Source organism: Drosophila gunungcola (genome assembly GCF_025200985.1).
Source record: "Drosophila gunungcola strain Sukarami chromosome 2R unlocalized genomic scaffold, Dgunungcola_SK_2 000006F, whole genome shotgun sequence".
Lineage (NCBI taxonomy): Eukaryota > Metazoa > Arthropoda > Insecta > Diptera > Drosophilidae > Drosophila > Drosophila gunungcola.
In genome coordinates this window covers 4,045,496-4,069,524 of record NW_026453168.1, presented here as the reverse complement: position 1 = coordinate 4,069,524, position 24,029 = coordinate 4,045,496, and the positions used below count along the sequence as shown (strand labels likewise).

The window sequence follows — 24,029 nt, the reverse complement described above, 5'->3', positions numbered from 1 at the left end:
GTCAATGGGTTCAGCTGAGGGCAATCAGGGCATCTGGGATTTGGGATGTGGAGAGCTGTAAATGGTTTTTTGTGTTATAGGAAGTTAGCAAATAGAATGTACTTTTATTAGCCTAAAGTGGGTGTTCTAATTGAAGACAAATTAAGCATACAAATACAGGGGGATTAGTTTTTTGTTTGACATTTGACGTTATTTGTAGAAGCTAATATTACAACATAATTTGAAATTAATTAATCAATCGCATTTAAACTATTAAAAGAGTGGGGTTAATTGAAACATTGATTTGTCAAAAAGGGCCCATCGAATGTCAATTGATTTATATGTTTTATTATTAAAAAGCTTATGTATACATAAAATTAAACATTTTTTAAAACACCGAAACTAAAAATACTTTAAAAATTAGTTCCTTAGAAAGCTGGATAATCTTTTTCATATACTGATTGCATTTATGGGTACTTTTTAAGCAACCAGTGATCGTAAAATCTATTAAAATATTGAAAAGAGATAAATTGATTTGGTATTTAATAAATTTATAAAATATCTGCCAACATAACTGCCAATGAATTGCAAAGTCATTTCTGAATTACATTTGGACCACAACACAATCAGCACTTCAAACACAAACCGAGGCATAAATAAACAAGCAGAGGAAATTGCAAATCCCCAAATTAGCATTAGCTAATCAAGGTAACAAATGGCAGAAGGGACAAGAGGGGCAAGTGGGCGGAAAATCTTTAGGCAAATAGGACATTGTGCGCAGCTGTGTGCGTTAAGTGCAATGTTAAGGGCCCGAGTCGAGGTCCCAGGGGCTGTGTGTATAATATATATAATCGAGAAATATGCCATTTTGCATTCGAAGGCGAAATTAAATTTGACTGGCCAAACGCCCGCAAACAAACGGAGTCAAAAGCGCACACAAGCAGCGTTTTGCCAACATTTGCCAACATTTGCCAACTGCAGCAGCTACAAACACACATGGCTTGCAGTCAAATGCCAGGACCGAAGGACCAAAAGGATCCAGAATGCGGTCGGGCGGACTGAGCACCTGAACCTGGCAGGAACCAATTAAATATTGAGAAGAGACATTTGCCATTTCGTGCTCCGATTGCAATTAGCCGTAACATTCTGCCGGATAGCTGCTCCTCGCACGCCAGTACAAACATATGTATGAATAAGTATATGGGGACAATCAAGTCAACCTCATAATGCCATTTGCCGAATTCCATTGACTGGCAGCCCACCCCCCCCCCCCCCCGACCTCAGACTTCAAAGCTATTTTCCCGTCACTCCAGCCAAAAGGTAAATATTTTATAGTCAACATAATCACATCACACATCAAAGCCCCGAAATCCGCAATGCTGCCATCAATCGAGTTGGTAAATCAGGCCATATTTATACGATTGGAAATCAAATTTTGATTTGCCAGGTGGCTTTCTGAGGTGGCGTCTCGAAACTGATGTAAAATTACTCAAGCTTGAGTAGGAGTGTTGGTCTTAGCTTAGCTTGATTGAATACTGTCAAAGGTTCAATTGCGTAATTTTAATTTTTTATTTACTTGCCTTTCGTATTCAGGAAGAGGAAGTAATTGATTAACTAGTCAAATTATGCATGGTTCATTTTTTATAACGAATTGTGGTCATTTTAAAATAGCTATGACTCACTCAAGTGTAATTGGTAGCTATATTCTAAAATATAATAACAAATGAAGACCAATTTTATTAAGGAACGGCTTCGTTTGAGCTTATTTTACAGCGTATTCCCAAAGCAAAGGTTACTTTATGTAATTTTAATTTTGTATTATGTACTTCTGGTTTTGACGAAAAGTAAGAGGAAGTAGTAGATTAACTAGACAATAGAATATACATAATACCAAATTAAATGTTAATAAGGAAAGGCTTTAACTCCCGAATGTAAATTGCCTAAGCAAACTATATAGTTAATATCCCCAAATTATCCGTATAACATACATTATATCCTCATAATTTATACAATTTATTGTTAACGATATAAGAGCGCACATTTACTTTCACTGCTTTTCCAGGCCAAGCCAGAGATTCTTCGTCTGTGCAAACAACGTACCAAAAGAGTCAAATATCGAATACATGGGCCATACGACGCAGGCCCCCAAATAAGGGATCCAAACAAGGGATCCCAATGCGGAGAGAACTACTGGCCGGCGCAGGCCATCTGGTACATGAACTGGATAACGGTGCGCGTCGGACGTCCGGTCATCGAGTCCTTCAGCAGATAGGGCCTGGGGTTAATCTTGGTGGTCATGCCGGTGCCGCGGATGTCCAGATGGGCCCAGTCCACGCAGGGCACCAGCGAGTGCAGGATGGCGGCGGCCAGGCAGGAGCTGGCCGGTCCGCGGCCCGTGTTGCACAGGTCGTAGGTGATGTTCTTGTTCACGATCTGCTTGTAGTACTTGAACAGCGGGAATCGCCAGACGCGGTCGCCGGTGAGGCCGCCAGACTTGCGGAAGTTCTGCCACACCGACTTGGAGGTGGTCCACAGGCCGCTGGCACCGCCGCCAACGGCATAGTTCACGCCCATGGCCACGGTGCCGATGTCGATGACCAGCTTGGGCTTGAAGGTGGCCTGGGCGTAGAGCAGGGGATCGGCCATCAGCACCACCGGTGCCTTGTCCACGTTCTTGATGCCCATGGTGGTGCCGTTGAGCAGGGTCACCACATCGCCGCACTTGACGGCCATGCCGGAGGGCATATGCTCGCACAGCGGCATCACGGCCGTGATGTTCATGGGCAGCGAAAGGGCGGCTGCGGCACGCAACACGCCCACACAGACGGCGGCACCGGCCATGGCGCCGCGGTATTGGTCCATGCCCTTCTTGGGCTTCAAACACAGACCGCCGCTGTGGAAGGTCAGACCCTGGCCGACCAGCAAAACGGGACGGTCCTCGGGCGAGGTGCCACAGTAGCTGCACTCGAGCAGCAGCGGCGGCTCACACGAGCCCTTGGCGATCATCAGAAAGGAGTTGAGGTTCATGTCCTCGATCCAGTCCATCGAGCGCACCTCCACGGAGACGCCGCACGGGCACAGGGCATCTACGGCGGCCTGGGCGAAGATGGAGGGCGTCATCATGTTGGCCGGCGTGTCGGACAAGCGCCTGGCCAGATTCTGGGATTCGGCCTTGAAGAGGCCCCGCACCCAGGCATCGCGATCGCCCTTGCCGTACATGTCCAGCTTGGGCGTGTGCAGGCGGTTCTTCTTCCTCTTGTTGGCATTGTACCGCCAGACGGCCAGGGCGGCACCCTCGGCCGCCTGCTCTGGATATTCCATGGCGTCCACGTGCACCTCGTACATGCCCTGGAGCTGCAGGGCCCGGGCTCCGGTGCCCGCCGCCACGCGCACATTCTCCATGCCCTCGTCCAGCTCCTCGTTCTCGTTGTAGGAGGCGCCCTGATTGCCCACGCCCACGACGGCCACCGCCTGGTACTCGCCCTCGAAGCCGCTGAAGAGCAGTCCCTTGCCGGGCGTGCCGTCCATTCCACGCTCCCGGATGAGGGTCAGCAGCTTGCCGCCCAGGGAATCGTCCAGGGCCACGGCATTCACGGTGGTCTTGGGCGGCTTGTCGCCATCCTGGCTGTACACGCCCACCACCACGCCCTTGGGATCCTTGCAGCTGGTCGCATAGCCTCGCAGGGCGGGAACCATAGGCCTCCCCAGATTGAGACCATTTCCGCCCATCAACCGCAGGCTGGCACGCAACAAAGACACATCCTTAAACGACGGCATTTTTGGTACAATTCAACTTAATCGCAACACTTCAAATTTTGGAACAAATATCAATAAGTTGGTGAATGAGCTTTGTAACACAAAAATTTCTTATTTTTAAACTTAACACTGGGAATTTTGTATTGTATTTTTATCGCCAGCTCATCTGTGACCCGTACGACAATCTAAAATCAACTGAACTTTCCCAGCCCACGAGCCAGTGATTCGGCTTGACAGCTCTCTATATGGATATCATGGATTCCTAGGATCAGTTTTTTGTGCTTAGAACTTAAAAAGTCCTCTTAAGTATTATGTACATAAGTAACAATATATATACCTATATGGAAGTTTGATAAAAGTTATCAAAAACTTTGTGGTATAGAATTTGTAATGCTTTACTTTTAATAAACATACATTTATATTTTTCCAAATGCAGAGAAACTAAAATAGTAAAAAAAAGTACAATTTATATGACACAATTTTTAACTTTTGAAAAAATAGAAAATTATATTTTTAAGAATTTAATTATTTTTTTTTTTACTTTTTGATATGAAAAAATGTATACAAGTACATTAAAATTAAAAAAAAAAGTCTTTCTAAAAGGAATTCATTTTTGTAGATATTGGGTGTAAAATAGTTGAATAGTTACCCATTTTTGTACTTCCTTTCGGAAGTATTAAATATTTCTACGTTTACCGGCTTTGCATTTATTAATTTGAAAGCAAAGCTAGTTGCGCACTAATATCATTATTTCCATTTGAGAAACAGCCCCAAAGCTGCGAAACTGAGCTTTGGACGGGATTCTATCAACGAGCGACTGCCCGACCAGGATTATAATGCCCTCATCCATGCTATTTAAATAATAATGACAAAAGTGGAGAGTGCAAAGGAAAAAAATCATATGAATTTCAATTAAGTAGTCAACAAGCGGGTCCGGAAGCTGGGCCCTGATGCTCCGGCCAAGTGCACAGCGATAATAATAACGGCGAGTGGAAATAATTAATTTTCCAAACCAGTGACTCAACGCTAATTAAGCTTAATTTTTGGTGTTGCATAACTAATTAAGGTGGGAACAGTCAGCGGCAGCAGGCGCCATTTTACAAGCAAGAAGAGCTGGTATTATGCAAAATTGTTGCACTTTAATTCTATTTGTCTGCGGGTGGACAATCTATAATTGGAAAGTATGCTCCTGCTTATCTCTCGACTATTTGAATATGGAATTCAATTTAATGTCGCCCGAGCGCCGAAATATGCAAATCTTTCGCCTCACAATACACACAACACACACAGCTCAAATGTTTGCCTTTTGGCTTTGGACAAGGTGAACCGAAGGGTCGAAAGGGGGGCGGGATCCATAAAATCACAGGCAGCCCGAAAACTAAATTGGAAATTTGGTTATTTCTCGCCTTTGCGCTTGACCTGGCCGAAAGGCCGAGTCCCGAACACAACGACAAACGACAAACGACAAACTTTGTCTCCAACAACCTGGCTAACACCCACTTCCACACCCACACACACCATTGCAGAATAGGGGGTTGCTAACTTTGCTTGGGTTTCCTCGTTATAAAATATTTGCCCAAGTTAAATAGTTCAAAGTGTTTGATTTAAAATTAACATTTGTCTTTGCGCACTCGGCTGGAATTGTGCAATGTGTTCATAGATAAGCAGAGTTGCAATGTAATTGAAATTATTAGTATTTGAATAGGATTTCACACACCCAATTTATCTTCTGCTTATGTTAAATGTTTCCATTGTTTTTGCAAACCATCAAGCACCAAGGTTAAAGCTTAAATAATCATTCAAACTTTCCTTCCTTCTTCTTGGACAAAAAAAAAACAAACTTTTAACTAAGCTACATTTTAGATTAAACTGCATAAGCCATTTCAAAAGTAAACCAATAAAATAACCAGCCGATTTGTATTTAATTTTAGATATTTTTTATTAAAATGTTTTTTGTCTCACTTTATTATAACTAAACGCTTAAGAACTAAAGATTTTAGCAAATTACCTTAAGTACATTAAGTCTGAAGAGAGTGCAAGACATTGAAAATCATAATCGAAATACTTTCTACTAAATTGTTCTGTGGGCAAGATGGGAATGGGGATTACAAAATAAACTGGATTTTGAAGTACACATACATAATACATACATAACACGCTGAATGCACATTTGTTTTAGATATCGTGTGGTATATAAGCTATGGACCGATTCGAGTTAATTAGATGCACGTTAGGCGAGTATTGCTTGTGATTGAGGTTTATCTAAGGATCGCTCCCATAAGTTTAGAATTGTATTCGATTAGGGCTGTTCTATATATCCACTTTATGTGCTGCATGTGTACAAACTCGATTTATGTGTCGTTATAGTACATTTATATTGTGTTGATCGCGATTATGTAGTTAGGCTGTTAATAAATTTATCAAAACTTAACATCACATTGCTTCCTTGATTACAGTTAGTTTGCCATATTTATAATTAAGCCTTGAAAGATCAAAGTTGGGATATATGTCTAAATATGTTGTTAGGCTGAAACTGATCGAAGTCTAGATTCAAATAACGATATGAATGTGCGGTTCTGCGGCAGTTTTATATGTGTCTCCATTGTTCAATTGTCGTAACTAACTATGGTTGGTGGCGTATCTATAGCATTACATGTAAGTCGATTTTAAGTGGATGAAATGCACCAATATGGGAGGAGCTGTGTCATGCGATAATACCCTAAAGTCTAAGTCTAAGTCAATGAATGCATGCATTGTAAATGCCTCGGTAAATGCATAATCCTTTAGGAAGAGTTTTCTGTTCATTTCTGAAGAAAGTATGTCTATGATGATGTCGGTGATAATATTGATTAATGATGAGTTCTTGTCCGTTCTCGTTGCTGGGTTCTTGATTTCTGCGCTGGCCCTATCCTCTTTGCATTTTATTTACTTAAACTGATTGGACGATGACGGCATATTGAGGGCGAAACTCTGTTCGTGATATCAGACATTGGGCTTGCGGAAAATCTCATTCGGATGCTGATTGCTGCTAAAGTTTTGCCGTGTCGAGCATTGCTGTAAACGAGAAGGCAAAAAGAACGTTAGAAGCACACAATTAGTAAATACGACTGTGTAGGGTACACATACAAGCCCTAAAGTGATTGCATTTTAATTACATTTCCATTGCATCTCCCACCCTGGCGGGCAATTACCTTGCATTTGGGTCACACCACAGGTGGGGTGCCTGGATAATGACAACTTAACTACCTTACACCGCTTTTATTATTATTTTCCCTTTGATTTGACGTTGCGGTGTCAGTTTGGACAGCCGCCCGGCTCGAAGGCTATTAAAATAATTGCCCGTCAAATCGTTTATTATGGTGTGTGTCTGCCTTCGACCCACCAGAACCACCAGAGCCACCAACACCACCATTACGCCAAATGAGGTTGGCCACCACAAATCCACCCCCGGGGGGTTGGTCCTCATTATCACCTTACCGCTTGCTTCTTTTCCCAGGACTTCATTGCTGTTTTGTACTTCTCGAACTCGTGGCACCAGTCCGAGTAGATTTTCTGATAGTCATTACTCTTGTTCGGGGGAGTGCATCTGTTTTAAAATAAACAATGTTTTGGAGAGATTATTATCTGGGCATAATTGAATATAACTTAGTTTAAGCTTCATGCTGAACATTATTGTAATGTAAAGTTCAGAATTAATAAAGTTACTTAAGTTTTTTAAAGTTCTACCACACTGCCTGTTAATTTCTATCTAATTACGAATCTTTGTAATATGTTATATGTCTTTTATTACACTTTTTAATCTGGTTTGTGAAAGAAACTATTAGCTTACCTGTGGGCATCCACTGTGATGTTGTAGCTGCACAAAAGCGAACCACCCAAATGGCAATCGTAACGACCGCCGTCGGCTTCGTTCACTGAAACCACAACCAGGCCACGTTCAGTGGTCTCAATGTATTTGGTCGGCGAGTAACGAATCTCGTAGCTGTGAAAGAAACCCATGCAATTGGTTATCTGTCCTTCGAACCAAATAATTCCGACACTCACCGTCCCTTGTCCTTGGAGTGATGATACCAGGTCACCTGCTCGTTCTTCAGCACTTCGGGGATTTTGACGAAACAACCCAGATGAACGCTCTGGCCGTAGGTCACAACAATTTTCTTTTTCAGCACACTCGAATCGCAAATGTCACTCGTCTCGTTGGCCACATCCTTAGAGAGAAAAATAGCACAAAACATTCAGTTTTATTTTTGATTTTAGGCAAATTTACTAAATTAAAAAAAATTCGTTGGCTTTGGAAAAGGGTCACATGTTATAAGATAAAACTCCTTTGGTTAACCCAAGTCAACATTGGTTACGTAACCCACCTGCAGCAAGTCCAGTTCGTATGGTCGGCACGTATTGGCCTCCTTATCCCAGCCGCAGTAGGGATCACGGACGCAGCGGAAGCAGTTGTCGTAGCGGCGATTGCACATGGCCAGGTCGATTTGCTTGATGCGATGATCGGTGCCAATGTAGAGGCTCTTACGTGTCTGGCTGATTTCCATCACCTGGATGGCCTCGTTTGGAGCCACCTCGAAGATGTCCAGCAGCTTGGACAGCGACTCGCCGTTGCGGTAGTACTGCACGATTTTGTAAATGCGACCCAAATTGGTTCCCACGTAGTACACAATGTATTCCTGATTGAGGATGTCAATGCGGATTCTAAAAAAAAAGGGATAAATATGTATTTGAGTAACTTTAAATCCACATTTCAACCTTCTACTTTTAAAGCTCTAATTTATGAATTCAGAATTATGAATTAAGCATTTAATAGTTAATACAACTTAATGAACCCTTCGATGTATTTATTTTATTCAATTTAAGCTACCTAGTGTCAAATATTTTTTAAAATAAGAATTTCTCTAGAAAATAAACAGCAACGAATATTTATTTCCCAAAATTCATTTTATTTTTCTTTATTTACATTTACGGATAGGGTCAAATATCACACCTGCAAATAGAAAATAAATATTTTGTTCAACTCACTTGTCAACGACGAGCTTGGTGAAGACCAAATCCCTCTTATAATAGACTGGATTGTTGTGCTCGTGATTTACGGCTTTGTCCATAAGTGGATGGGATCTGATGAAATTCAGGACGGTATCGGGCAGGTTTGACGTATCGTTGACACATGTACCCGGCCGTGGTTCCGGGACCCGGGAGTTGAGCACCGGCAGCCATGCGGAATTCGATGAAGATTGCTCCTTGAATTTACCTGTGCACGGGGTAAAAAGCAAAAGCAAAAGAGCAAAAAACAATTGCTGATATGAGATGGGCGGAAACGAACGGATGAAAGGTTTATCAAGCTCTGGATGCTGAGCTGCAATTGAAGATTTAAATGTACGACCAGAGGTGTCAGCTGGTTCTCCTTTAAGCTGTCAACCGGTTGCGAATGAAAATACCCTCCATGTGTGTGGCCATAATCCATTCAAATGGATTTTCTAATACGATTTATGTTGCGCACGGCAACGAGTCTACTCTGAACTGAACTGAACTGAACTGAACTACTGAAATTACAAAACACTCAGCACACAGTTGAGCGGAGTGCTATCGAATGGATAAAACAAATGTGTAGATTGCAAATAAAATATGCCAATAAGTTGCATGTGCCATTTCCATTTCCATTTCCACATCCACTTCCATTTCTGTTTCCAATTTCAAGTCCGTGCCATCCATTCCCACTACCCATTCCCAAATCCACTTGGGGGACAATGGACAAGCGTAGAAAATTGCATGTCAACGCGATGGGCGGATCGCTCGAAAGGCGGCAAGCTTACCGTTGAAGGCAGCCTGAATCTCGTTAATGTGGAAACTGCATACGGCAGATCCAATCAGGCCATTAGTGCTCGTCGTGAATGTAGCGAAGAATCGGGTCTTGTCAGAGGGCAGCTGGTACACCGACTGGATCTCGTTGAAATAGAACGGAAATTCGCCGGAGATGCTGCAGTTGAGGCGTGCCTTGAGGTACGTGGCCCAATTGTGGGCCAGCAGGTTCTTGCCACCCACATCCTTCTTGCACACGCGGGCGATGCGCGAATAGACGGCCTTGCCGCAGTTGATATATTCCACGGCTGTCTCGCGGAAGAAGAAGTACACGTACTCCCCGATGTCGAAGGACCCAACAAAGTTCGGTTCTGAAAGTAAGAGAAAAATAACGAAAAACGTGATAATTATACTTAAAAACAAACTTTTGTCAATTATAGCCAATTGAAACACACACCAAATAACTATATTTGGTTTAAAGAAATTTTAAGTATTAACTAAAATATTTTAAAATGGTAAATAAGTTGTGTTAGAAAGGTAAAATAACAAACTTTTTGCAAAAGGCACAAGACATTAGCTTAAGTAGCCCAAGTTTCATACTCTACCATTACTATTTTACTCCATATGATTTGTGCTTATTACCCCTAGTTGATACTTACTGTCCAACCACTTGGAGTCGTATTTCAGAGTCCTTTTGAATTTATATTCCAAGCGTTTAGCCGAAGTGTTATACAGATCAGTGCGAAAAATAACCGTGTCCGCCTTGGTGAACTCCGCATTGGTGCCCGAGTACTGGAGGAAAGCAATTTACAGCCTCAGTTAGGGAACGTCCGAGAAAGTTTTAGTTTATGCGAGCAATTTGCTTACCAGGCCGGGCAGGCCACCCGGATTGCCATTCTCCACATAAATCGCCGTCGAGTTGTCCAGGGGATCGTAGGGGCACTTGGCGATGCCCAGACCCACGCCAATCACATACTCCTGAGCGCGGCAGGTGAGTCAGATTCGCCTGCAGTTGCAGATGGGAAAAGGGTGAATAAGCGAAATGTGGCACATAAGATTTGCCTTCGAGTGTTTGACTTTAGTTTAGTTGCTTTATCTACGAACAAATGTCAAAGGCTGAGTGAGCAACTGTTGATTGCCATCTAAAGTCAACTGTCGGTGGCAATCTTTTCATTCAAGGCAACATGAATGGAAGATGGCGAATGGCGAATGGCTTCCCAATCTGAGGGGCGACTTACATAGATAACATAATCCTTGGGATTGTGGGCGTTGGTGCCGCACACATAGAGCCTATCGCCCTGCTCCATTGACTGGATGACACGCACATGGTTCTTGCAATCGAAGATCTGCAAAATACATATCGATTATTGCGATACATAAACACAAAGGACCGAACTGAGAGGCAATGACAATGTTGTGGGGCGCATTTTCCAATTTACTGTGGGGACGGGGCATCATCTGTGTTGTCACCCAATCGCGCCGATATCGAAATAGTTTCGAGTGTGCTCCGTTCCGTAATGCAGCAGCGAATTTGTGGCAAAAATGTGGACAAATTGCAATAGCACGCGTCGCTGCCGAAGCTAAATCAATTGGCAACAATGCAACCGAAACGCTGCAAAAATTACTACCAGCGCCACTGGCACACAAGCAGCTTTATGATGACTTAAGCAGGATGCCCATGTGGCTCCATGTTGCTCGTGTGTGTGTATAACATGCAACATGCTGGTACTCGTACTGCTGCTGCTGCTGCTGCTCTTGCCACGAATAACTTGAAATTGATTTCGAATGAAAGGATTTGCTGTCACATTATAAACGAGTTGCAACAGAAGCGTCTGCCACATTGCCAGTAGATGGGATTTCCTGGGCTTTAAACTGCAATCGAGTTACTGAAATACCTCCGCAGGGATGTGATTTATTTGTGACTATATATATGTATGACTATACAGAAAGGAGGTGCAGCGAACAAGAATTTACGAGAAAAAGGTAAAACAATTGTGGTTTGCATATTTAAGGAAAAAATATCCAAATCTTATGAATTCGAATGCAGCTTAAAATCAGGACAAATAACGGGCTGTAATGGATTACATTTCGATTTAAAATTTTTATTTTTATACATTGTCTGCATTTTACAATTCAAACAACAGCCGCTATGGCTATGTACAACATTTTTAAGGTGAATACCATACTGAAAACATTTATGAATTTAAAGAAAAGTAGTTAAAAGCGTACATAAAACGGCTTATTCATTTTACTCACCTGACTTTTTCCTTTGGAAACACAGCTAACCACATCATCGCGTGTTGGCTCCAAGTTGATCACATCCCGCTGAAACGAGAAGTAAACCAAAGATAAATTAGCTAAATATTTACACAAATCGAATCGAGTTCAGCAGGTTCAACGACGGTGGCCATTAACCTATTAGGTTAAAAGCTCACGTGCCGTGTAAGTTCTATCAATTCAAAAATTCAATTTACTCAAAAAAGCCGAAATACAAAAATTGTATATTGCAAATGTTAAGGGGCGGCTGCGTCTGCCGCATGCGGCATAAACTACAACTAGCAGCCGTCCGTGGCACCTTCAGAATGCTTTCAACTAAATTTATTTATAAATCACGTAATGTTACCCAAGCACACACGAAATATTTTCACGCACCAACCTCCATTGCCGACGCAGCAGCCACCCACCCACAGGGTAACCCAACCATCGCCCTTCCACCGACCTTCCAACCACCTAACCACCAATCCACCCACTTGGGAGGCAGGCAGTCGCAGCAGAGCGTTCATATAAAACCAAAATCATGTATTATTTAGTTGAATTTGCATTTGGCGCATAAAGCAGGCGGGAGCAGTGTGACGTGGAGCAAGGGAACCAGAGGACGAACAGGTGCAGGAGCTGAGATAGGTACACTGAGCTTAAAAAGGTTTAAACAACATCTTCAAAGATGTAAAAACTATTTCTTAAATTTCAACAAAGTTGCATATTTAAACAAATAGTTTGCACAATAATAATAACTTGTGGGTGGTTTAAGAAAAAAATAGGATTTTAAGAAACATTTAATATAAACAAAATTATAGATTAAGGATTCATCTTTCTAACCTAATGAAACAAGCTTTTGGTAAAAATATAAAACAAATATATATTATTATACTGCAATATATTATAAAATTGTTTAACAACTAATTAAGCTAACTACCAAATACTTCTTGGGTATGACCATTTTTTCAATCAGTACCATATGCCTAAGTTTCGTCGTTATATTCTCCACTTTTTCTCAGTGTAACTCCCTGTGTATAGGCCAGAACCAAATGATGCCCACGGCGAATGTATTCGCACTTAACCGCATAAAATATATTGACGTATCCTGGCTGGCGAACATGCTACAAGGAAATATAACCTCTTAGACTTTTACGATTCGGCTTGGAGATGCGTGGTAGCGCTTGGAATGGTATGAAATGGAATGGAATAGAGTAGAGTAGAGGGACGCGGCCTGAGGAGCAGCCAAAGCAAGTCAGGTGTGCGCCGCTCATAAAACAAACTTTTGCAAGTCATAAATTCATAAACAGCCCAAGCCCAAGCCCAAGCGCAAGACACGGGGTAGCACTTCCTGTAATCGAATTGCCTGGCAAATGTTGTGGCAAGTTCGCGTATGTGGCCTTCCTCCCAAAAATTTCGGGGCAACGATAAACCTGAGCCTGCGGAACCGAACCAGTTCGGGGAATACGCCCGGAACATAATGTCCGGACAAGAGAGTGCATATTAAATATGTTTTTTGGCCCTTTTTTTTTTGGTGGGAAACGGGCGCCTTTGGGTTAACTAAAATAAACATTTTTTTTCTGATGCTGCGCTGGGGGAATCGAAGATTTGTGGCTGTCGGCGTTGTCGTTGTTGCCATTTGAAGTGCGCCTAAAAGGCTGCTAAGCCGGTGTATTGTGCTGACAACGTTTAGATGGCGCTTTATGGCCACAAAAAGCGGCAAGAAGCTTAGAGGCCATTTGGAAACTATGGCAAACACACAAAAACACCGTCCAATCTACACCCCCACTGCCAGCATGGCGTATAATGAATTTTTAACAATATGCCACAGAGCAGCAACAGCCGCAAGCAAAGTTGCTTTGCCCAAAAGCTTTTCACGATTTTTCTCCACCGCTGTCAGTTAGATTTGTGGCTCGACCCTGGACAACCTGCCACATCCTCTTTCGGCGACCTTTGGCGACAAGGGGACTTAGCCTAAAAGCGTTCTCTAGGATTATCATATTTGAGGCATTTAGTATTATCAGAGGCGAAGTCATGGCAGCGGTACTTACATTACAATTGGACGAGGAGATGTTCTGCAGGTTCACACGGAATACGCGATCCCTGAAAGAGAAAAACATATATATTTAATTGTAATTCGTTGGAGGAGTATTTACGTTTTATGGCTAAGAGCATAGGCTTATAACAGCCATAAACAAGAATTACTTAATAAATGGCATTTTTTATTAGCCGAGAATGAATCGAAAACTGCAATTAACATTTGGAACTAGCCTTTACCTTGTTTTTATATCTATTTCTCTACTTAACAATAAAACCTTTTTAAATATAAATATAACTGTGTACTCACATAGCTCCCACATAGAGCGTATCCCGATCCTCGTTCATATGGAATGTCCGATAATAAAGCTTGCCGCAGTTGAACTCCCGCACATGATCTGGAAAAATGGGAGAAAAGGGAAATATTTTCGTTAAGTAAGCTCAATATTTGCTCAAGAAATTGCCCTAAGTGAACCGGACATAGCGTCTAGATAGTGTCAACAAAGTTTTCATTCCCGGACAGAACGGCGAACAGCACTGCCCACAGACAAACTGGAGCAGGAATTCCGGCTGGGGGCCAAAGAAACAGATAGATATCCCATTTCAATCAAATGACATTTTCGTGAACAAAAAGAAAGCTTGAAAATGGTCTGGTTTATTTACATTGAAGTTTTCCGCAGAGCAAAGCAGAAAATATGCACAGTTAGGGCGCAAAATCAAAATGCCCTTACAAAACTGACGGCAAACAACAGCCATTAATTATAAGTATTGTATTATGTTAATTTCTGTGACGTCGCTTTGTCTGCAAATTGTTTGCCCATCGGGATGATGTGTATATGTGTGGTTATGTGGTTATTGCTAAATGCTGAGCACACAGTTCTTTAATTAAACTAATTTGTATTTGCCCGCCTGTCACTCATCGCTACTTCAATATCATCAGCAATTAATTTTGCCGCCAAGGAGCTGATGGGTGTTATGAGAGTGGCAAGGGGCAATGCCGACAGGGCGACGGGATGCTGCGGCAGCCAAAAGTGTCAAATGTCGTTCAAGTAATATGGATGACCGAGGCATTATCCCCCTCAGCGGACGCCGGACAATGGCCAAAAGTATGACAGAGGTCAGCAAAGGAGCAAACAAAGGGCAGGACCCCAGCCAACCCAACTAAACCAAACACAACCCAAACAGGCATCCGATTTATGCTCTTGCTCAACAATGGAATATGTAAATACGGAAAGGAAACACACAAGACCCCACCGGCAGAAATGTAGCTATTTTTGATTTCCGATTTCGAAGTGAATATTTTTGGGGCAAGGGGAAAACAACGAGCAACCCATTGGCCAACTACAATAGAAGTGCGCACATATACGTTCACTCGCATGCTTGTTTGCATGCACAATTCGGAAAGAATGTCCTTGCCAAACAGGAAGTCGACTTGTGTACGCTTGAAATGCTTTTGTACATATTTTTATTGTGAAAGCCTGTCGAACTTTCCTGCTTTTTCTTCGAGTTTTTCCCTTTGCCTTTTTTTTTTACGTACAACTTTTTTTTCTGAGTTTTATTTTCGCATCTTAAAGCCAGCAAAACGTCGAACGACTTATAGGCCAGCAAAGGAAGCATAAATAAACTAATAAATAATTTGCATTTACGCAACTTAATTGACCGCATTGAGTTGCGAGCTCTGGAGTCCATTTCGTGTTTGGCCTTTGAGCCAGAAAACTATAAATGTTTCATGGAGACTGCGGAAATGGTTAAATCTCTCTGGCGCACAACGATTTGCGAAATTGTTTATGGGGGCCAATTGTCATCGGCAGCCAGTAAAAACATATTGCGACGATTTCATGACTGGATTAAGCCAATAAAAATATGGCAAATATTAACATAAAATTGATGGCACTAAAGAACGTGAACTCCAGCGAATTGAGGTTATCCAATCGGTTTATGACACTTTATGTGTGAGTAAAAAAGGGCTTTCAAATAAAGGGTATGAGATAATGGCAGACAATAGTTTAAGCACGCCTCATTTTCTTGTATTTGGATATAATTCTTAACATGTTTTGTTTTTTTTTTATTAACTCAGTTATAAAAACTTTTCCGAAACAAAACAAAAAAAAACTTTTATCATTAATAAATTTAAAAAAATTTGTAGTATGTTTATATTAAAAAGTTTCTGTTTCCCACTGCGTCGTTTTAAAATATCTTTTAGCTTATCGGCGTTATGGCCCCCTTTAAAAATCCAATCCAAATTCCCCTAAGTGCCTCTAAAGTTTGCCCAAAGGCAACTGTAAAAATCCTTTCAAAATTTGACATTTAAGATGTGAACTTTATTTGCTTTTAATCCAAGTCCAATCAAAATCAAATTGCATTTACGAGCTGCCTTTCAGTAAAGTTAAAAAAAAAGAAACAAACGCCGAATTTTATATTCGATTTTTTTTTTGGCTTGGCAATTTTCTTTTGGGATTTTCACTGGAAGGAGTAGGGGAGTGCTTATGTGTATGAGCATTTATGACTCCGCCATATATGTCAATAATTTTTATGCTCTTCATAAATATGCGTTTGCCTTTTACGACCAACCCCACGTGGTAAAACGGAGCGAAAAGAGCCAAGATGAGGCAGTCAAATCAATTTCTGGAAGGGAGAAAATGACATTTCCGAAAACGTTATTATCAAATCAAATGCGAGTGGTGGCCAGAAGGGAAGCAGAGGGGAATCGCAATGAGCATATTGTAAATTTAATGTTGTGCCACCCACTCAATCCGCCCATTTGACCGTTCCCCAAGGCAGATTTAGGTACTACACACATATATGCATATAAACGCAAACGCCCATGTCAGTTGCAGGTGCACGAAACCCGGCTGACATTTACCTTTGAGATGTTAGGGTAAATTCCAAACTTGTCGCAAAAGATGACACACAAACTGTAGCCGGTACTCAAGGCTTTTATGTCGAATCAATACCCTGGAGCAACTTTTTAGTTTATCCTTACTCGCTATGCTGGATATAATCTTGAAGGTAGGAAAACCAAAATTTTCCTTTGATAATTTTCTGTTATTTTTCAGCTCAACATTCCATTCTAGACAATAAAGAGATTATGAAAAAGAGAAAAAGCGGGTTAGGCTAATCGACAGCAAAGGAACACAAATATAAGGATCAATCCTGCTTGTGAAAGCAATAGCTTTAGTGTTTATCAGAACAAGCATTAGCTGCTCAAACTGCGACTGTTAATTAAAGACATTTTTCAATGATAATTATTTAAAATTAAAAGTATCAAATATAATACAATTTAGAAAAGCCAAGAAACTTCTTGCTCAACAATTTCCTATCAATCATTCCAATAAAAATTCATAAAATAAAATTTAAAATGTAATCCAAACTTATACATCTAGAATTTTAGATTAATTTAAGAAAATGACAAGCACTTTGTACTGTTAAATAAACCATTTATTTTATTTCCCTGCTTTGCGAATGCAAGCCAGAATATCCCTGGTGAAAATTCCCCCCTATTTCAGTGCTTTTGCTAATTATGAGAAATTCACGTCGGCTCTAAGCACTCGAAAAGCCGTCTAGACGTCTGCACCTGTGGTGCAAACTGAAACTGAAAAGGGGCGGATGGGGTGCTGGTTGAGAAAAGCCAAAGAAGAATAGAATTTTCTGAGCAGAAGGACGGGGAGTAAACCGAAATGCTTACCCAAAGTGGTTGCCATTTCATTTGCACACAACAACATGGGCCGAGGAGCCCAAACTCCTGCGTTGTCTCCTTTTGATTGTCTGTGTATATAATTAAAACGCATATGCATGGTAAATATACTTATTGTCAGCACTGTGCGCTGTCTGAATGCCCAAAGGCTTCGGGCTGCAGCTTTAATACTGCATGCACTATACTGCAGCCATGAGAAAAGCAGGGGGTCAGGAAGTTTTGTGGGGAGGTGTGCGAAAAATTTTCAACTCAATTTAGTTCATTTTATGGCAGCAGCAGCAGCAATGCGCAGCGCAAGTTCATTTTGTTGCAAAATAGCAAAAATGCAAAAAACCCGGAGAGCGCACTCATAAAAAAGCATCAAAAGAGCAGTCAAAACACCACTAGACAGACCAGCAGCAACAGCAACAGCACCATCGGAAACAGCAGAAACTGCAATGGCAATGGCAACAGCATCCTAGTATCCTAGTATATGGCCTGGACATCGCCCAAAAGCTGCCAACAAAAAGGCAACAAAACACGGATGCGGTAACTGTTTCATTTTTGGTTAAAACGAGGTAGAAGTAGAGGTAGTTTGCCAGTGCAACTTCATTTGATGAGCTCCATGTGCGAGTGCGCCACATAAACGGTTTAAATAGTTTTTAAACCCCTGTTTTGTATACCCTGGCGGAGGGTATGTGAACATTTAAATGAAACTTAAGGAGTCCAATACTTGAACTCCAAACACACAAAAAAAAATAAAAATAAATTCAATAAATTGTTTTGTCTTTTGCATTTGAAATTTTATTATTTTGAAGTAGAAAGTCGTAGATTTTCATCGAAAGCTTAGTCTTTCACACAGTTGCTTACTTTTAATAATTAAACCAAACTATTTTGCTTGGATGTTAAATATTTTTAAATCGGAAGCATAGAATTAACAGTTAAATATTTACTGACATCCAACTAGTTACACTAGGCTAAGGTTAAGTTTAAGCCTTATATATCATTTTGTACAATTACCAGCCCTTAAAAATAGAAAGTGTAATCCCAACTTCGTTAGCACCAAGTTATTTTTTCATTGATGTTATTTTTTTTTGTAGTGTTTGGTACTGGCACCTTTATGGCAAATTTGCTCGACAACTAAAACATTCTGCGGCTCGCTTAATTTGCTATGAATTCAGAGCGTCCAGCTGCAAGTCTTGTTGCCACTTAAGTGCGCACAAAGCCGCAAGTTGCTTGCCATATGCAACATATTTTGGCCAGACAAAAGAGAATGCAAATTCTGGTCTGTAGCATGCTTAGGCTAAGTCAATTAAGCAAGCAGCAGCATTGTCCACACACACGCAGGCGAACTGGCAGTGAATGAGAATTTAATTAAATTTCACCTTAAAATGATGGGCAAAGTGAAATTAACGTTAAGCGAGTTGTTTGCATCAATTTAAGGTGATTGAATTATGGCAAACGGCAAAATCTGTGGCCTAACTGCATTTGCAGTTGATTGATTGCATTTGGCCTGTTGCCTGTGCTAATTGCTTTTGCAAAATTTTGCGACACTTTGCTATCGGCCACCGCTTCCTCTCCATTTCCCTCTTTCTGTTCTCTGTTTCTCTTTTCCTTCACCCACCGAGCGATAAGCGGACTTCCTGTGCTGTAATCAGCAATGCCTACATTAAGTGGGACCTATCAATCGAATGTTACATAACTTCACATTGGCAAAGGGCACTGGAAAATAAAATACAGGCCAGCATGAAGAAAATTTGTTTTAATTAGGATAACATAACATATTTTCATTCCTACAAACAACTATAAATGAAAATATCTCAAATATGCTAATGGTTGTTAAAATAATATTCTATGAAATATTTATAATGCTAGAAGTAAATGCGGTTTTATAAACGTTATTAACATTTATGCCAATATAACCTAATTAAATTAAAAATTTGCAGATAACAACATAATTCCCAAAAGATCTACATAGTAAAACGAAAATCAATCGCAATCGTCAGTGCCAGAGCAATCTTCCTGATTCCTTTGCTGACTTTTAAAACTATTTTTTTTTTCAGATTCAGTTCTAGAAATCTGTTTTCTCCAAGTGAACTTAGCAAAGTTGTCCGAGGCGAAACGTGATTTTCCTTCCGTTCTCGCTGGCCAACTAAAACTTGGGCAAAGGGTCCGTTTTAAACACACTTTTAATGATGTTGCCGCCGCTTGTTGCTTGTTGCTCGGCACTTGTTCGTTCCGATTCGCAGCCAAGCAATATTAAGCCCCACTTGCAGCTGTAGGTGTCGGGCATTGCATTGAAATTCAATTTCGCGGCAAACTTTCCATTGTGAGCAGCTCCACGCAGCTCCGTGCTGACATGCTTTGGGTGGTTCCCCGGTTCTGGGCCCGATTCCAGGCTCACAGCCAGGTAAATCCGCTCCCTGGGCGCCCAGCTCAACAGCAAAGGGGTGGGCTCAATAAGAGCTACTGTGTGAACAGCTTTTGACAGTGCCATCATGAAGTGCAACCCACAACTGAAGCCCCACCCCAGCTACTCCCTCTAAAAAAATATATATAAAAGCCCCGGGGCAAGAACTCTGCAATCCCTCTATCGCTTTTGTCGTTTTAATGGGTCAGCAGTGCGCCTTCAGTTTGACAAAGACCACAGCCAGTCTTTAAGTTGTTGCGTTAAGAAGAAAATCAGACAGCTTGAAGCTATTAATCCCAAGCTCTAACTCTATTTGTGCAATAAAAACGTAAAGGAAAAATTAAAAATAAATAAGTAACGACTGCTATAAAGATTTATTTGCTCTCGCTTTTTTTAGAATAATAGGTAAGAGAGTATAGTTTACTAAACTCGACTGAAGAATTCGTCTGACCAAGTGCACATTAGCAGTTTATAATTTTTTTAAGACTTAAACAAAAACTAAATATTATTTTGTAAAATTTTTCCCGAAGTGTTAATAATTGGGTAATGAGATGTATGAATACTATAAGTAGGGTTCATTATTTCTCTCCTCTTTTTTGCTCGGCGGGGCTTCTGTAGTTCCTGTTCAAAACCCACAAAACCTTTGCTACCTGCCGATCCAATGAGTCAATAATCATGGGTTTGGCCTTTATAATGAAGTCATTACACCTTATGTTAAACACCAGGCCTACTTTGTATCTCATGTGAGAGTCCAAAGAAGAAAGAATAAAGGGAAGAGCAGTCTGACGGACACAAAGCCATATAAAAATAGAACTTAGGGAAAAGAGTCGAAGAAACATCTGTCAAACCGCTGAGTCAACCAATTGAAGTGGTGGAGGTGGTGAAAGATGAGGGCGAGGCAATGAGAATGAGGAATACCATAGAGAGACATAAATTTAGTTTTTCCCGAAAATAAAGTGCAATTAATTTCATTTAAATCAATAAAAATAGTGCTTTTTCATTTACAGACGGAAAAAAAAACATGCAATAAATTTTCCGCATCAACGGGGGAATTTATAGTTGACATTTTAGAGGTTTGTTGTTATTCAGTTCAGTGGCTTTTGTGGTTTAAGTGTTTTAATTTATGGCTAGGCGATCGGTTTATATGGTGCATCTGGTGCAGTGTTTAGCATTCCCGTCTGTTTAGCTCTTTCTGTATATATTTTTTAGATTTTTCTATATGTATTTTCCTGTATAATTCTTGAAAAAGTATGCGCAAGCAGCTTGAACGATTCTCTAATCGCCTCACGTTTTCCTTTGGGGCAAGTGCTTAGCTATTGAGTTTACAGCGCAGCATGCGGCAAGGACCAAAAGTTGTTGTCGGCACGTGAAGTTTTATGCTGCACTTATAGCTTATAGTTAAAGATATAGAGACCAGGGGGTACATGACCGGCATTCCGGAACGTGAACTATTAGAAAATGTTTACTGGTCTTGACCCGAAGTTGTTGTTCGCCGCTCAAAATGAGATTTTAATTTTTCATACTACATTTTATGTGCTCTCTTCTGATGGCTTTTTGCTGTTCTAATACCAACCCAACACATTCTTTGAACTCTGGGGAACTTTTCAATCAACTTCAAGATGATAAATTAATGCTGCCCAAAATTATTAAGCAAAATCCAACATGCTTCACCCGTAAAGTAGTCAAAAACCTGTTTCTTACATCTCATAGTTGAATTTTTTAATAACATTAAGGCCTTAATGACTCAATAAAACTGGTCAAACTTCGAAACGAACAAGGCTTGACAAAGAAATCTATAGGGAAATCGACTTTGATTTCGCATTTAAATGGAAAAGTATTCACGTTCTTTCGGGGGCGGGTATTAAGGGTTCCCAGTAAATTATATATCATTCAGATTTATCTCCGTGGATTATGAGACTGCATATGGTAAAAATATGATTACATTATTGGTATTTGTTTAAACATGAAATATGCATATGAATAGCCACAATTCACAATTGCACGGACCAGCAATATTCACTATGAATGCAACGCATTAAAATGCAAATTATGAATAACAACAACAATAATAACCAAGCCAGCAATGCAAAATGTCCCAAACCGACATAAAAAAAGAGGTGCAATTGAAATCGAACCAAACGAGATAAATAATAAAGGCACAAAGAACATGTGCGAATATTATGGCAAATAAATTACAAATTTGTTGTTGCCTGAAAGATTGAAAAATAATATTGGCAAATGTTAAAAAACGGTTGAAATGCAAAATTTTTGTGATCCGAAGCTTCATATACCCTCTAAAAACTTAAATGATTTAAAGAAACATAACATTCAAAAAAGTCTCTTGATTTATTATTTACCCTAAATTAATGTTTTATCGTCAAAGCATTGAGACAATTTATTTTGATTTTATTTGCTTCTTATTGTGCTTACAAAAAAAAATAACCTTCAAAAAGTTACCATTAAGAAAGTAATTTATTTTTCGCATTGTATTTTTTTTAACAAGCTCTAAGATGTTTTTTTTATTGAAACATGGTTTATAGAATTTCTTGAGATCATCGACATTAAGTCTCGGAGACAAACATTTAAAGTAGTACTCTTGTTAAAGTTTCATTGATTTGGAAATGCTCGAACTATTGATAGTTTTAAAAGGAAATTAAAGTACCCTTTACAAGAGCCTATAAAAAACCAGTGTACACGAACTTTGCATTTATTTAACAAATGTATTTTAATCCGCGTTCTTTTATTTTATTTAGTTACCTGCGCCATGCTTTCCGTAGTTGTTGTTGCCTTGATCGTTTCCAGTGCAACAAGGACGCTCGTAGTAGAAGTTCCAGGTGTTTTCGTAGTCCGCTGCCGTCTCGCTCACACTGCAGGATAGCAGTAGCAGGAGTGCGAGGAGAGACGATAGGAGAAGTAGCGGCATTACGGGGTCGTTGGGTGTGTAAAAAGGAGGGAGGGGGCGAAAGCGGCCCTCAAACCTCAACTGGATTACAGAGCGGGTGGGAGCGAGAGGGGGCGATTGCTTGTTGATTTTAACCGTTGTGCTATGAAAAACCGGAGCGTTTTTTCCCACGAATAACTGTTAACACATTTAACTTGTATTATTTTTACACACTTTTGCGGCAATTGCAATGGAATTGATTTCACTGGCAAATGGATTTTAAAATAAACTTCTTCCCGCAGGCGATTTATAGCGCCCCCTTTTTTGGGACCGTAGTGCCAATTTCTTTACGGATTAATTATGTATGCGTTGCAGGCGCATAAAGGCGTAATGCATTTTACACATTTCTGTGTTCAATTCGGGTTTCGATTCGATTTCAACGCATTTAACACTCGCAAAGCATGTGCGATATAAAGATAAAGGCAAAAGGAAACTCGAAACTGGTTTTATATGCCCACGCTCGGGAAAACAAAAAGAAACGGGGATACTTAAAAGATTCTTAGAGAAAGATATAAGGGAAAAGCAAACGCGAACTTTAACGTTTAAACAATTAAATGATTAATCGGCAAATATTTCTTTGCTTTAAATTGTGACTTTGTCTTTAGCTTCCACACAAACACTCATACACACGCAAATAGAGATACACACTTTAGTTGTTGCTTGGAGTTTTATGCTATTGGAATTTCGAAAATCGAACTCCGAATTGAATGAACTGAATGAAGCCAATCAGTTAAATGTGAACTGTATGCATTTTGGGTATTTTACCACTGCAATGTGAATGCCGCCCACGAAATTTAGCACTTGTAAATTACTCCAGAATTCCGATGCGGAAACACCAAAGACAAAAGAACGACCGACAACAAAAAGAAAACAACAACTGCACGATCACTTTGTCAACGCAGGTGTGAGAAATACACTAAGGCGTGTTTCTCGGGGAAATATCGCACATCGGTTTTGGTATATACCAAATGTGAAGATCTAACGCGTCCATCGTAAAATGTAAATACATAGTTTGGCGGTCAAAATCAAACATATTTATTTTGTGAATTAAATGTATAAAGATAAATGTATAAAGATTTGTATTAAGTTGATATGATACATTTTTGTTTTTTGCAGAAAATCCTTATGTAAATTTACTAAATTTTATTACGTTTACAGCATGCCTGTTCTCTTAGTCG

General features: G+C 40.4%; 2 protein-coding genes across 2 annotated transcripts; both read right to left on the bottom strand.

The window, feature by feature from the left end:
• Positions 1 to 1,979: 1,979 nt before the first annotated feature.
• LOC128254949 (cytosol aminopeptidase) lies at positions 1,980 to 3,941 on the bottom strand. The gene has a single exon (XM_052984344.1). It carries the CDS (start codon positions 3,754 to 3,756, stop codon positions 2,167 to 2,169), a length of 1,590 nt encoding a protein of 529 aa, XP_052840304.1. The 5' UTR covers positions 3,757 to 3,941; the 3' UTR covers positions 1,980 to 2,166.
• Positions 3,942 to 5,649: 1,708 nt separating this feature from the next.
• LOC128254783 (semaphorin-2A) lies at positions 5,650 to 23,741 on the bottom strand. The gene is given in 16 exon segments (XM_052984081.1): positions 5,650 to 6,789; positions 7,213 to 7,321; positions 7,565 to 7,717; positions 7,780 to 7,943; positions 8,100 to 8,436; positions 8,761 to 8,989; positions 9,552 to 9,908; positions 10,197 to 10,329; positions 10,405 to 10,515; positions 10,517 to 10,543; positions 10,776 to 10,883; positions 11,794 to 11,862; positions 13,842 to 13,893; positions 14,138 to 14,225; positions 22,668 to 23,056; positions 23,617 to 23,741. Coding segments are annotated over 15 exon segments (2,175 nt in total). The 5' UTR covers positions 22,834 to 23,056; positions 23,617 to 23,741; the 3' UTR covers positions 5,650 to 6,717.
• Positions 23,742 to 24,029: the final 288 nt, after the last annotated feature.

Bases quoted from the DNA above. Each gene is read 5' to 3' on its own strand.
- LOC128254949 (XM_052984344.1), bottom strand. From the start codon at position 3,756: ATGCCGTCGTTTAAGGATGTGTCTTTGTTGCGTGCCAGCCTGCGGTTG.